This window comes from Mobula hypostoma, chromosome 5, assembly GCF_963921235.1.
Source record: "Mobula hypostoma chromosome 5, sMobHyp1.1, whole genome shotgun sequence".
NCBI classification, from domain to species: Eukaryota; Metazoa; Chordata; class Chondrichthyes; order Myliobatiformes; family Myliobatidae; genus Mobula; species Mobula hypostoma.
Genome location: NC_086101.1, coordinates 166,133,164 through 166,148,737, shown reverse-complemented (window position 1 = coordinate 166,148,737; position 15,574 = coordinate 166,133,164). Strand labels below are relative to the sequence as shown.

At 41.8% G+C, this 15,574-nt stretch overlaps 1 protein-coding gene across 1 annotated transcript in view; it reads right to left on the bottom strand.

The window, feature by feature from the left end:
* thbs4a (thrombospondin 4a) overlaps window positions 1-15,574 on the bottom strand; it is a 146,975-nt gene that overhangs the window by 4,147 nt on the left and 127,254 nt on the right. The window contains exons 20-21 of the mRNA XM_063049334.1: window positions 14,464-14,636; window positions 6,939-7,078 (exon numbers count right to left, since the gene is read on the bottom strand). Coding sequence (XP_062905404.1) covers window positions 6,939-7,078; window positions 14,464-14,636 — 313 coding nt within the window. The remainder of the gene's footprint in view (window positions 1-6,938; window positions 7,079-14,463; window positions 14,637-15,574) is intronic.

The window sequence follows — 15,574 nt, the reverse complement described above, 5'->3', positions numbered from 1 at the left end:
ACTGGATCATTTTGATTTCTCAAACTGTTCCAAATAAACTGTACCTTTTAAAAAAAATTAATTGTAACTGTTAAGCATTTAGAACAGTGATTCCCAATAGGGGCAGTTACACATTCTAAGGGAGAAAAGAAGTCAGCGGGGGTCGGTAAGCTGCACCCTAACTTGAGGCACAAGACCTGACCAACCTGACCAAACAAAAAAGGATGAGGCACTGGAACACAGGAAGAACCATAGCTCTGCGGGCAGTGAGCACTCGTTGTCACAACGCATCTGAAACTCAGTAAATCTCATCCAACAGACATTACTGGGGATGTATAAATTAGCAACCAGGGTGCCCAACAGTTCCCCTTGACTTGCAATTTAACAGTTGGTAAGTCAAGTACACCCCCTCAACATATCTATAGCAAACAGGTTGCGCAACGGTACAGCGCTGGTTTGGAACCAAATGGCAAAATAGAGCCAATCTGTGAACCTGTCAACCCAGAGGATTCCTCTTCAGGTGTTCAAAGTGATCTCGGCTTCATATGAGTGGTCAGAAAGCACCTTGGTGATTATGAAATCTTCCATGATTGGTCAGTCGCACTAACTGGGGGAAAGGTAGCTTGCCGAACATCAGCTCTACGCCGACTAACGTTCAGATTCCAGTCTGAATCCTTGTCAACGTAATTTTCGCTGTTGTGATTGTCTTCATCTTCACCTTACTATTCCTTTGTATGCCACTGCCATCGTTGCATCTGTGTCAACACACTGCCATCGTCAACATCTGATAGGCACTCTCAGTTTGTGTTAATCTTTTATTTTAATATAGCCCTGTTAATGATGGATAAATATTGCGACCTCTGAGTCCGAACACTGTGAAGCTTTGAATTCTAATCCCGTTATTAGTATTTTAAAATCAATTCCTCCAAGTAATAACTCTGTAGCTCGTCGTATTGACAAAATGAGTGAAGACAATGTGTATCAATTATGCACAGAGCTACAATAAAAAAAGAATTTGGGATACAACTAGCTGAGTCCACTGTGCGAGACAATACGGCATTCCAGATGGCAGATGTGTGATTTAACAAAAAATGTTTAGGAAGACATTCTCTTTTGTAAAAAGTTAAAAACAAATATCAATGGAGAATCAATTCACGATGAGCTCAAAAAGTATTCCGATTAGGAACATGATTTCTTGCGCAACAGTGGAGCACCATATATGACAGGTCGCTATGCTGCTTTATTGGCATTTATGAACAAAAGAAATTCCAAGTCTGTTTGCAATCCATTGTGTAATTCATCATCAACATCTTACAGCCAGAAACCTCAGCTAGCAACCTTTCTTTTTCAAGCTTGACGCTTGTAGTATCTGCTATCAACAAAATTAAAGCTCTTCCATTAAATAGCAGAATATTTCGCCAATTCTGCCAAGATAACGATGAAGAGTCTGACCGCTTGCTTCTTCACAATTAAGGGTGCTGGCTGTCAAAAGGCCATTGCTTACAATGTTTCTTTACTGGTAAAACTGGTTGAATTTTTGCTCAGTTTGGGAAACTGACATGTGACATGCCTAGCTAGAAACCATCAAGCTCAGGGATCACATTGATATCGAAGCTGCTGTACAGCACACAGGTACTGTGTAAGCTAGGTTTAAAGACAAATAAAAAATTTAAAGCAGTATCATTTTTCTCATGGTAGTATATGGTAGACGTGTTTTTTACACTTTGGGGGCACTGGAAACTATATTGTGCCTAAGAGGAGCATTGGCAAGTATAAAGGTGCTTTAGGGGGTGTTGGACTAAAAAAGGTTGGGAAAAACTGATTTAGAATAAAAACATAAAAGGGTGCAATTCCATCTTTATCTAAAAGGAGAACGACAGATTATCAATGTTGAATAGCCTCTTTCAGAACTAGAAATGGGAGGTTATAAGGAAACTCCATTATGCACAAATTAAGTGAACCATTGATTGCTGTTTCTAATCATTAAATAAATCAGAAAAAATTATTGTAGACATAGGAAGTTTGATGGGTTTAGTGGCAGACAGCGTTTCCCTCAGATTGCAGCCTTAATTATGTAGCTGTACAGAAAGATCTTGAAGTCTGAAGTCCAAAGCCCATAGCTCCCTGAAAGTGGCCAAGCAAGTCCATAGGGTTGCAAAGAAGACCAAAGGAGTATCTGTCATTATGAGTCGAGGTAATCAATTCAAGTCAGGGAGTTGAAGTAATCAATTCAAGTCAGGGAATCAAACTAATCAATTCAAGTCAGAGAGTCAACTTGCAGCTTTAATAAAACACTAGTTGGGCTGTACGTGGAGTATTATGTTCATTTCTGGTCACCACATTATAAGGAAATATGCAGAGGCTTTGGAGAGAGTACAGAAGAGGTTTGAGTACAGAACAGATTTACCAGATTCTGCCTGGATTAGAGGACATGTACTATAAGGAGAGGTTGGACAAACTAGGGTTGTTTTCTTTGGAGCAGTGGAGGCTGAGGGATTATAGAGGCTGAAAATTATAAGAGGCATAGATAGAGTAGACAGCTTTTTCTTATCTTTGAAAGGTCTAATACTAGAGGGAGTGCAATTAAGGTGAGAGGGGGAAAAGTTCAAAAGAGATGTGCAGGCAAGTTTTTGTTTTACACAGAATGCTGGGTGCCTGGAATGTGCTGCCAGGGTCTGAGCTGGAAGCAGTTATGGAAGAGATAGAAACATAGAAACATAGAAAATAGGTGCAGGAGTAGGCCATTCGGCCCTTCGAGCCTGCACCGCCATTTATTATGATCATGGCTGATCATCCAACTCAGAACCCAGCCTTCCCTCCATACCCCCTGACCCCTGTAGCCACAAGGGCCATATCTAACTTCCTTTTAAACATAGCTAATGAACTGGCCTCAACAGTTTGCTGTGGCAGAGAATTCCACAGATTCACCACTCTCTGTGTGAAGAAGTTTTTCCTAACCTCGGTCCTAAAAGGCTTCCCCTCTATCCTCAAACTGTGACCCCTCGTTCTAGACCTCCCCAACATCGGGAACAATCTTCCTGCATCTAGCCTGTCCAATCCCTTTAGGATCTTATACGTTTCAATCAGATCCCCCCTCAATCTTCTAAATTCCAACGAGTACAAGCCCAGTTCATCCAGTCTTTCTTCATATGAAAGACCTGCCATCCCAGGAATCAATCTGGTGAACCTTCTTTGTACTCCCTCTATGGCAAAGATGTCTTTCCTCAGATTAGGGGACCAAAACTGCACACAATACTCCAGGTGTGGTCTCACCAAGGCCTTGTACAACTGCAGTAGTACCTCCCTGCTCCTGTACTCGAATCCTCTCGCTATAAATGCCAGCATACCGTTCGCCTTTTTCACCGCCTGCTGTACCTGCATGCCCACTTTCAATGACTGGTGTATAATGACACCCAGGTCTCGTTGCACCTCCCCTTTTCCTAATCGGCCACCATTCAGATAATAATCTGTTTTCCTATTTTTGCCACCAAAGTGGATAACTTCACATTTATCCACATTAAATTGCATCTGCCATGAGTTTGCCCACTCACCCAACCTATCCAAGTCACCCTGCATCCTCTTAGCATCCTCCTCACTGCTAACACTGCCACCCAGCTTCGTGTCATCCGCAAACTTGGAGATGCTGCATTTAATTCCCTCATCCAAGTCATTAATATATATTGTAAACAACTGGGGTCCCAGCACTGAGCCTTGCGGTACCCCACTAGTCACCGCCTGCCATTCTGAAAAGGTCCCGTTTATTCCCACTCTTTGCTTCCTGTCTGCTAACCAATTCTCCACCCACACCAATACCTTACCCCCAATACCGTGTGCTTTAAGTTTGCACACTAATCTCCTATGTGGGACCTTGTCAAAAGCCTTTTGAAAATCCAAATATACCACATCCACTGGTTCTCCCCTATCCACTCTACTAGTTACATCCTCAAAAAATTCTATGAGATTCGTCAGACATGATTTTCCTTTCACAAATCCATGCTGACTTTGTCCGATCATTTCACCGCTTTCCAAATGTGCTGTTATCACATCCTTGATAACTGACTCCAGCAGTTTCCCCACCACCGACGTTAGGCTAACCGGCCTATAATTCCCCGCTTTCTCTCTCCCTCCTTTTTTAAAAAGTGGGGTTACATTAGCCACCCTCCAATCCTCAGGAACTAGTCCAGAATCTAACGAGTTTTGAAAAATTATCACTAATGCATCCACTATTTCTTGGGCCACTTCCTTAAGCACTCTGGGATGCAGACCAGATGTTTAAGAGACTCTTAGACACATAAACATTAAGAGAATGAAGGGATATGGACTATATGCAGGCAGAAGGGATTAGTTTTGTTAGCTGTCATTAATTTGATTAGTTTAGCAAATCATTGTGAGCTGAAGGGCATTTTCCTATGCTGTACTGTTCAATATTGTCAATGTGTGCCTTGTCTGCTATTCTAATTCTCCCATAATTACTTGGTCACTTTCTCCTCATCATCTCACTACCCAATTGTATGTAGGATCATAGGAACTAGGATCAGAGGTAGGCCAATTGGTCCCTCAAAGCCTTTTTCTACCATTTAATAAGATCGTGCTGATCTGTGTAATAACCTCAACTTCACCTTCCCGTCTACCTGTGGTAACCTTTTGCCACCTTGCTCAACATGGATCCACCTATCTCACCCCTAAAAATATACAAAGACTCTGCCTCCAATGACCTTTGTGTAAGAAAGATTCATAATCTTTGACAGAAGGCATTTACTCTCACTTCAGGTTTTTATAGATGATCCCCATATTTTTCAATAAATTCATAGCTGATCTGAACTTGACCACAATGTTACTTTTTGGCTGATCCCTGTAGTCCAAAAATCTACTTCAGCCATGAATATACGCAATAATGCCACATTCCACAGCTTGCTGGGGCTTGAGAATCCCAGATTTCCTTGGCTCTCTCAGAGAAGGAACGTCCTTAATCCATTATTCTGAAACTATGTCCCCTCATTGCAAACTCTTGATGAGTTGGTCACGCATTCCTGTTCCCTGCTTGATTTGTAGGAAACCTTTGCCCATTCTTCCATCATTTTCCCAGGCGCTGTATCCTACGTGAGACCTTCTAGTTCAGCACAGGACCCCTCACAGAGTCTGCCTGGCTCGTAGACTGCACGTACTCCCTTCCAAGAGTCGCACAAGTTACCATAAGGCGTGGGAGCAGAATTAAGCTATTCAGCTCATCGAACTTGTTCTGCACCATGGCTGATTTATTATCCCTCTCAACCCTATTCTTCTGCCTTCTCCCCATCACCTTTGATGCCGTTACTAATCATATACTGTACCCAATGACTTGGCCCCTACTGTCATCTCTGGCAAAAAAATTCCACAGATTTATCACCATCTAGCTAAAGAAATTCCTCCTCATCCCTGCCCTCACTGAGTCATGCCAACATTGCCTGGAGCTGTTTACGTCATTCATTTTCATTGGATGAATTATAAATCAGCCATAATGAATAGCTGTGGTAAGTGCTCCTTAGGATGAAGCAATAAATTAATTCACCATATACATTTACATGTATTAGGACTTTGCTGTGGTGTGGTGGTGCCACATGCAACAAAAAGCAACATTTAACAATTATAAGAATAAAAAATATATTAAATGTAATGGTCTAAAAGATGAATAGGAGATAAAATGTGCTTAAATACTGTACATAAACACTGGCACGTACTTGGAATGTAAATAACATTATAAAAAGTGGTTTAAAGTGTCTGCACTGCAGTGACTGAGATAACAGATAGGAGGAGGCCAAATAGAATGGGTGATGAGATTACAGTGTGGCTGTCCCTCGAGGTCGAGGATGACGGTCTTCGTTCTGTTGATCTATTTACAGGCTCTCAAGTGGCTTACGAGTCCAATCTTGGCACCTGGGGGAAGAAATTTTTAAGGTGGTGTGAAGTTTTTTGTTTTAATAGACCTGTTGTGTTTTCTGGCTGGTGGTGTAGTGGCATCAGCACTGGACTTCAAAGCAGATGGTCCTGAGTTCCCAGCGTCTGCGTGGAAGAAAGGCTTGGCAATCTGCTTCCGTATCTTGCCATGAGAACCCTATGCCTATAGTCCATGAGGTCACGACTGAACAACAGCACTAACGCTTTCCAGAAGGGAGTTTGTGGTGCCCACAGTAGTTTTTCCTACCTGCTTCTGTGCACAGTGATGGTAGACTTCAGCCAATGTCATAGCTTGGCAGTTCACTGTAGTTTTCGTTTAATGTGAGAGGATATTGCACCAAACGAGACTGTAATAGCTGATATGAGGATGTTGTCTATGACAGCAGTGTGGAATTACACCTGTATGTTCTGGGGAAGATGGGATTTTACTGTCTGCCACATGTAGTACATTCTCTGCTGATTTTTTTTTTGTTAATGGAGGAGATATGGTAATAATGTCCTCTGTTTCTGAATTCCCCATGAGTTGATCACATGTTGCTGTTGCCTGCTTGATTTCTGGGGAACCTCTGCTCATTCCTTCATCACCCTAACTCGTGACCATTTTGCCCAGCAGCTGAGATCTGCTCGTTCAGCCTGGGACTCCACACAGCCTGGCTCCTAGTCTGCACGTACTTCCTTCCTAGACTTGCTCAGGTTATGTCCTTATTGAAGTTTGCTCTTGGGTTTTTGAGCAGTCATTGCAAGATTGATTGGAGCTGTTTAAGTCACCCATTTTGATTGGATAACTTGTATGTAAACCGTAAATTGTGGTAAATTCTCCTTAACCAACATTAATAACTGAATTTTTTAAAATCAAAACTTGACAGCTTTGCTCTATCTGGTTCTACCCAACAAATTACTAGTCACAATTTCCAAACTTACTATAGTGAAAGTTGATTGCTACAGCTGTACCCTAACTGATGGGCTGCTCCATATGTACTTGGGTGATAATACAGAGGTTGCCATAAGGACAAGCTGTTGCTTACCATTGCAACGGTACTTCAAGTTGGACCAGATGATGTTTTCCTGAGAGAAGCAGAACACTCCCAGTCGACCTCCTCGCATGGTCGTATCTATAGTAACCCCGGAATCAGCCACCAGATCGGAACCTTCATAGAACCTTGCCCTGAGAAAAGCATAATGATTAACTGTCATGAAACCTTGCCTGATGCTTTGAATATAGAAAACCATTTCAGAACTCTCCACAGATCACAAGAAAACAGATGTTGATAAGATGACGTTACTTGAAAACCAACTAAAACCATGGAGAGACTGAGTAGGGGAGTTGATGCGTTACCAAAATAACTCAGCTCCGAGTCGAAGAAAGTATGTTCGATCCTTTATTACGACACTGGCACAGACAAACAACCTTATAGTGATTTAAAAAAAAACACTAACGAAACTAAAATTAGCAATATAACAAAATAAGCCGTATAATCGTGTAATTAAATAAGTGGTCTAATAATTTTCTAATTGGCGTAGCTAGCGTAGTTAGCGTATAGCATATTTAAGTGCTCAACAAAAAAAATCACCTCTGACTCATTCCCTGACAAATCTGACAAAGTGTGAATACACAACAGTGCTCACTTGCTTCTACCAGATCCCAGCCCGCATGACAAATTACCCATAATGAATGCACAATATACAGACAGAAAGTAGGTTCGTGGCTCCTACAGGCGACAACAATCTTGCATCGTGAGCTGAGTTTTGGAAACATACATGACGAAGTATGAACCCTGATCCTGGAAACAGTGAAAAAATTGTCTGATTATCCCATTAGAAATTCTGGGCAATTAATATAAATTTCTATAGCAGAGTTCTTTAGTTGCCGTGTGGTCATAACCTCTACAGCACAGTAACAAGTCATTTAGTTTGTCTGGTCTATGTTGGTTGTTGATGATCGTCATGCCGCCTCATTCCGGAATATTCCACTCCTTTATCTAGTTTTCTCCTAAATAGGCCTTAATTCATTGGTGCGTTTTTGATCTGCTTTTTGTAAACATGATATATTTAAACAATTTTCTAAAACCGTTGGGTAGAATCCAGAGTTACAACTGAACTGTTACAATGCAGTTTCAATGCTGGATTCTACAGAGTTACAAATTCAGAGGAGTTAAGACAGGGAACAAGGAGTTAACCTGCTCCAGTACGTGGTTTGGCTCCAACTGTAATAATAAAGCTGAAAGTTTCTAATGTAACCTTCTCTGAAAGTGCAGTCCTTGAAAGCGCACAGCCTTTCTGGCTTTCCTCGTGAGCCAACAGGACAAATAGTACTTCCCCATCAATGCCCTCCCAACCACGAGTGGCTTATTTCAAAACTAATCTCGTCAGGTCACAGAATGGGGAGTTGGAAAGAAGAGAAGTGATCCTCGGAAACAAAACAAACTGCTGGAAAAACTCATTGGATCTGGCAGTATCTGTGGAGAGTGATGGACATCTGGCATCTCATATTGAGTCCCTTCATCCAAACTACCAGTTCAGATGAAAGGTCTTGATCGGAAGTGTTGACTGTAAATGTAACCCTCCACAGGCATGGCCTGCCCAGCTGACTTCCTCCAGCAGTTTAATTTTGTTCCAGATTCCAGCATCTGAAGCCCTTGGGCCTCTATGTGCCTCAGGGCCCACATTAATACCACAGGCTGCAGAAAGCCCCAGTCGGAAACCTCCTGACCACTTTCCAATCTAATAGCCTGCCTCCAGCTGGCCTTCCATTCCTCTCCGCACTAATGTTTGAGCCAAGTCTGCTGCCAGCGTCCTGGAGGTTATAACCCTTGGCATTACAAGTATAGTTCAAATGAAGTCGAGGCCAAATATTGGATTTAGAAAATGGGTGACTGGGATTTGCTCAAGACTACATGAAATGCAGACACAGCCCAGACTGCCACAAAAACCAGCCTCCCCTCCACTTACCCTCTCTACAGTTCCTGCTGTCTTGGTAAAAGAACAAAATAATCAAAGGCCCCTTCCATCCTGACCATTCTCTCTTCTCTCCCCTTCCATATGGAAGAAGATACAAAAAACTTGAAACCATGATCCACCAGGCTGAAGGAAAGCTTCTCCTGCTGTTATAAATGGGCCTGAAAGGACCACTGGTACAGTGAAGGTGAGCTCTCGATCTCCCAATCTTCCTTGTAACGGCACTTGCTCCTTATTGTCTACCTGCCCTGCACTTTCTCTGCAACGGTAACTGTAAGACAATATTCTGCATTCTTGTACTGCCTTTCCCTTTGTACTACCTACCTGTGTTAATGATTTCAAGATTAATTATCAGTTTTATTTGTCGCACGTACTCTCAAACATACAGTGAAATGTGTCGTATGCATCAACAGCCAACATAGTCTGAGGATGTGCTGGAGACAGCTGCTTGTGGCGCCAACATAGCATACCCACGACTTACCAACCCCTGCATCTTTGGAATGTGGGGGAAACCAGAGCACTTGGAAGAAATTTGTGGTCACAGGGACATACAATCTCCTTACAGACAGCGGTGGAGTTGAACCCCCAGTCACTGTAAAGTGTTACTCTAGCCATTACACTACTGCGCCACCCTAAAAAAAAAATCTCTCTCTCCTTTTCCCAACCATGGTTCCCCTCTCCCTGCCCCCTTCCCACTCTCAGTCCACAATAAAGACCCATATCAGAATCAGGTTCATCATCACTCACATATGTCATGAAATTTGTTTGTTTTTTGTGACAGCAGTACAGTGAAATACATAAAATTACTATAGTACTGTAGATATATATATATGGTGACTTTTGCACAGTACTGTATCCAATAACTTATTCATTTATTCAGAGATACTCCATGGTTATATGACCTTCTGGACCAATGAACTCACACTCTCCAATAATGCCAGTTACAAATTTGGAATGGCCCGCATGGATAGCATGCAAAACAAAGTTTTGAACTGTATCCTGGTCCATGAGACAGTGATAAACCAATTAGCAATATAATCTGCTCCTAACTCGCAGAATTACTCTCTGAGCCCAGCTGACTTGTCTCCTCCCCTATTCCTAGTTCAGAAGATTATATTATCCTTCTTTTAGACACTTTGGATTCTTCCTGGTGATAGAGGGAATAGGTATGACTATCTTTTTCTCTGTTGAATGCTGGAGCAGGACACTTGAGAGTACTGGGTCCCCATGGGCCTTCAACACAGAGCTGGACTAGTTCCTGGCTGGGGTAGAGACTCTGACCCATAGGTGGTAAGCATCCTAATAGATAGCATTGGTTCATGTCATCGCCTGGATTGGTTTCAATTGCCTGAGGGAGTCTGGGTTTGAATGCAATTTTCCAGTGTATTTTGTTCTTTTATCAATCCCAGAATTAATCTCCATTTATGACTTCCCCAAGAGATGACTTGAGCATTAGACGTGGTTGGGATGGTATTGAGTGCAGTGGGGGGCCTCTGACCGTCCAAATGGAACAATTGGTTATTTGATGCCTGTCAATTTTATTAATTGATACAAAAAATTCAGCCTTAAAATTATAAACACAAGAGATTCTGCAGATGCTGTAAATCTTAAGTAGCACACACAAAATGCTGAAGGAACTTGGCCAGTCAGGCAATAGAGGGGAAGAAAAGCCGACAATTCGGATTGAGTCCCGTCATGAGGACTAAAAGAAAGGGCCTCACCTGGTTGCACCTATCACCTGCCAGCTTGTACTCCTTCCCCTCCCCCACCACCTTCCTATTCTGGCTTCTGCCCCCTTCTTTTCCCATCCTGATGATGGCTCAGCCCGAAATATTTATTTCCTTCCACAGCTGCTGCCTGACTTGCTGAGTTTCGCCACATTTTTGAGTGTGTTGCTCAACTTTAAAAAATAAATTTGAACAATGCTACAAACCACACTGAAGGAGAGTGAAATTTCCTACAATGCTTTGTGCCAATAGGAAGTGGGTTAACTTTCTTTGAGTTATCCGATTGCACTTCAAAAACATATTTTACTTGTAGATAACATGATACGGGAAATGTTGCAATGGCAATGCCCCTGCTACTCAGCCAAGAGTTTCATGCAAGAACAGTCCCATCATTGTGTGGATTGAACATAAAGAAAATGGAAGTTGAAGCAGACCAGTTGGTCCTTTGAACGTTCTTTTCCATCTAATAAGAACATGGCTGATATTTGACCTTATTTCCATGTACCTGCACATTCCTATATATTTTTTTGAATCATTTAATATTCCCAAAAAAATGAACAATTTCTACCTTTAATAAACTTAATGGCTGAGTGTCCAAGAATTCTAAAGATTGACAACCCTCTGGGTGAAGAAATTTCTTCTCAGCTTTTACTGAATGGATTTGTCTTTAGTCAATATCCCGGGACAGCCCTCGTCTTTCATAGTGATCAGTTAAGCCGGGTGAAGTAAGGTTTATGAGATGGACTGTTGTCATCTGTTTTACATTGGCTGGAGAGTCGATGAGAGTCCCTATATGCTCGTCCTGCATGAACAGTAACAATTTCTGTATCAAATTCCAAGTGATGCCATAAATATTGAGCAGAATGATGCAATGAATGGTGGGTTCTACTACAGTATTAACTTCAGCAAGTTTGTGTTTCAACTTTACTCATTTCTTAACTTTATTATTTTAAAACAGCTAAAATATTTATAGAACAAGCACCCTACAGGTGTCCTGCCATGGCCGAATTGTATTAAGAAGTTAGAGTCATAGGGTCTGTTTGTTTTTTATTAATTTAGAGATACAGCATGCTAGCGTGCACCACCCAGTTACACTCATGTTACCTATTAACCTACTAAACTGTACGTCTTTGAAATGTGGGAGGAAACCAGAGCACTCAGGGGAAACCCACGTGAGAACGTATCAGCTTCTTAGGCTATGTCCACACTAGACTGGATAATTTTGAAAACGCCGGTTTCACGTAAAAACGATAGGAGTCCACACCAGGTGTTTTTGAAAATACCTCCGTCCACATTAAAACGGGTATTAGGGCGAATCTCCTCCTACTGGGCATGCGCAGGACACACAGAAAACAAGCAAAGAGGAAACGGTATACTTGGTGCGCGTTTGTCCAGTTACAGACCAGAAAAACTTAAAAGGAAATTGCCAAACGAAAGGCTTGGTGCGCGTTTGTCCAGAAACATTTCCTACAGCCATTGTCTCTTCACCGATGAAAGGGACGACAGCTACAACTAAATGCAATAAGGCTTGTTACTGGGCAAAAGTGAAATTTGCTGTTACCTCATTTGTTTGCCTTTACTTTTGCCATGTCTTTCTGTATTATTTTGCTGTATTTAACATGTGCAATGAAACGAGTTACCGGGCAAAAGTGACAATTGCATCTATTGAATGTTTGCACAAGCAATACATTAATAAAGCACCTTGTTAAATGTATAGAACATGTCTGCATCAGTGTTATCTTGTATTTCCATACAATGTTACATTAGGATGTTACACATCTATTGTCAGATGTTGTGGTGTTGGAGGTTGTGTTCAAGAAAACAATGAAATGCTACACTGCGGCCACCATTTGTTCCAGCACGTCATGACAGCGTTTTTAAAATTAGCCGCATACCCCGTACACACTACAACGGCCAACCGGCGTTTTCAGATTTAAACACTCTGGAGAATGTTTCAGAAAAGCTCCATTTTCGGGGGAGGAAAACGCTGTTTCCGTGTGGATGGAGGGTCAAAACGAAGAGAAAAAGCTTCAGTTACAGATTTATCCGGTCTAGTGTGGACGTAGTCTGAGGTACAACTGTGGAATTGAACCCAGGTCTCTGGCGCTGTAATAACATCACAGTAATCACCACAGCACCATATTCCATTGTATGGCAGAGAAATAGGCCCTGTGGCCCACTGCATTTATGCCGACCATCATGCCTGTCCACACTAATCCCACTTGTCTGCATTAAATCTATATCCGTCTATGCCCTGCTCTTTCAGCAGATGCCTGTTAAAAGTGGTTACTGTTCCTGCCTCCACCATCTCCTCTGGCAGAAAACTTTACCTCTCGGGGCCCCTGTTTATTCCTCCAACCCCCTTTTGTTGAATCTTGTGAACAAACATGAAATATTCTTACCCACAAAAAATCCATGCACAAGAGACATTAATTCATCAGTGGAAGATAATCCTTCTACGGGACATACTGTATATCATTCTTTTTGTCATGAATATGAAATATTTCATCTTTCTGCAAGGATGCACCAAACACTGTGGCTCGCTGTTGGATGGTTGGAAGACATTTTGTTAAACTTCCTTAATTGCTTTCTCTTGCTAATTACAGAGTCTGTAAATTGGATACTCAATTTGCAATGCAAATGACTCAGATGAGAATGGCAGTGGATGTGAAGGATTCAGAAAGTAGGTAAATCTATACAATTTAATCCAGATAATTGTTAAACAATGAACACAGGAAGCAGAAACTGCAGAGCATTTCCAGTGATTTTTATTGTAACAGATAAAATCAAATCTAGTCTTGTCATCTTGTCTTTTAATGATCCCATTCTATTTAAAGCTGTAATCAATAAAGCCAAGAAAACACTTAAGGATTGCCACAATAGTTACATCCTACAGAACAGATCATGCTCAAGGCACGTGTTATATCAGTGTCTAGTTGTGGGTAACTGAAGATACAAGAGAGATAAAAATCTCCAGTTTCAGGAAAAAACTAAAGCCTTGGAAGTGATTTAATTAGGGGCAATTTTTCAGAAAAGTGTCCTGAGAAAAGTTGATTTGAGGTATTATTTCAGACAAGGGCAAAAAGAGATTCAAATTAATAGAAGGAAAACCTAGAAGAATGTAACAGGCAAGTGAAAATCTGCAGATGCTGGAAATCCGAGCGACACACACAAAATACTGGAGGAACTCAGCAGGCCAGGCAGCATCTATGGGAAAAAGCACGGTCAACGTTTTCGGCTGAAAACCTTCAACAGGACTGGAGAGAAAAAGCTGAACAGTAGATTTGAAAGGGGAGGGAGAAACACCATGCGATAGGTGAAACTTGGAGGGGGAGGGATGAAGCAAAGAGCTAGGTTGGTGAAAGAGACAGAAGACCATTGAAGTAACAACAAAGGGGAGGGGGAGGGAAGGAGAACCACAGGGAGGCAACGGGCGGGCAAGGAGATAACATGAGAGAGGGAAACGGGGTGGGGGGAGGCCTTACTGGAAGCCTGAGAAATCGATGTTCATGCCATCAGGTTGGAGGCTACCCAAAATGTAACAGAAAGTAACAGAAATGGGTTCATCCCTCAAACTTCTCCTGTAATTTGGAGAAGACAGAGTGCTAAATGCATGAAGAGAACTTGCATATACAGATGTAGGGGTAAGAGCCCTCTGCGGCCATCCAGGATGGTGAGATAGGAAATGATAAATGTATTTTATTCCCTCATCAGGAGCTGCATTATGAATTAATTTGTTTTCTGGAGTAGGTTCTAAATGGTTTGACTCTGTGCATGTATGTGTAGTTAGGAAGTGTTTTTATGTGTATCATGCTAATAAGAACTGTCTGAATCTACTTTATGAAAGATGAATAAATGCCCACATTACCTGATATATCCAATTTGGGGTCTATGCTGCAAAAACCAGCGGTAGGAGACTTTGTCTTTCCAACCCACATCTCTGGGGTCTTTCCATAGTAATCGGACTTGATCTGTGGTGTCTCCAGTGTGCCAGAGTGCATTTCGTAGGTGCTCACCAGGCCCAGTGTTTGACTTGACTGCCTACAGAGCCAATTATGGCAGGTAATACTTCAGTACAATAGATTTCTATAGACATTATGAACAAGTACATTTTCCATTGTAATCTGCATTTTATTACCACAAGTACTTTAAGTTATCAAGGAAACATTTGAGCTAACAAATAAGTTTGAGCTCTGAAGTTCAATTTGACCTAATTATTATTTGGGCTAACAATGACATTCACTGATCTTCTTTGGGACACTGAAGTAGATGCAAAGACTAAAGCCCAGCTGGATGAATGGAAGGCCAAAAAGGAAGGAGTCAATGGAGATATGAAAACAGAGGATTCGTCTGATGACGTTGTGGATGAGGAAACTAAGAGGTGCGATCAGATCGTAAAGGGAGCAACAGAGTGAAAAGTAAGTGAATACTCCAGTGAACTAAATACACCTTTCCAAGATCAAGATGCACCAACTAGAAGAAGAAGAAGGAAGAAGAAAGTGTTCAGACCTGTCAGAACCACTTCCTGCAGTCTCAGAATCATCTCATACAACCACCACGGGAGAGGCCCGAGAACCTGAGATTGTTTTCACAGCCACAAGTCTCACCTGCCAAACAGAGTGATCCTCCCCACTGACACCACCCTGCCCCCCCCATCAGGAAAGATGGTATAAGTGTAGGAAAGCCTCCACAGTGATGAAATTTTACAGCCTGAGTGGGACAATTTAAAATTTACCATGCTGTGGATGTCTTTGCATAGTAGCTGCATTATATATTATACTGTGTTGATGCATATGTCATCACACTACCATGAGATAAGTGCCCACCTTGTTTACAGTAAACTGGAAGGTAGACCCCAATACCTGGACTCCCATGTCTTCCTTTGAACTAGCTTAATGTTTTGAAGTTACAAAGCATGACAACAAGGAGAGAGGAAGTCTTGTTGAATTTGAAAACTGAGGATGTATGGAGCAACAGAC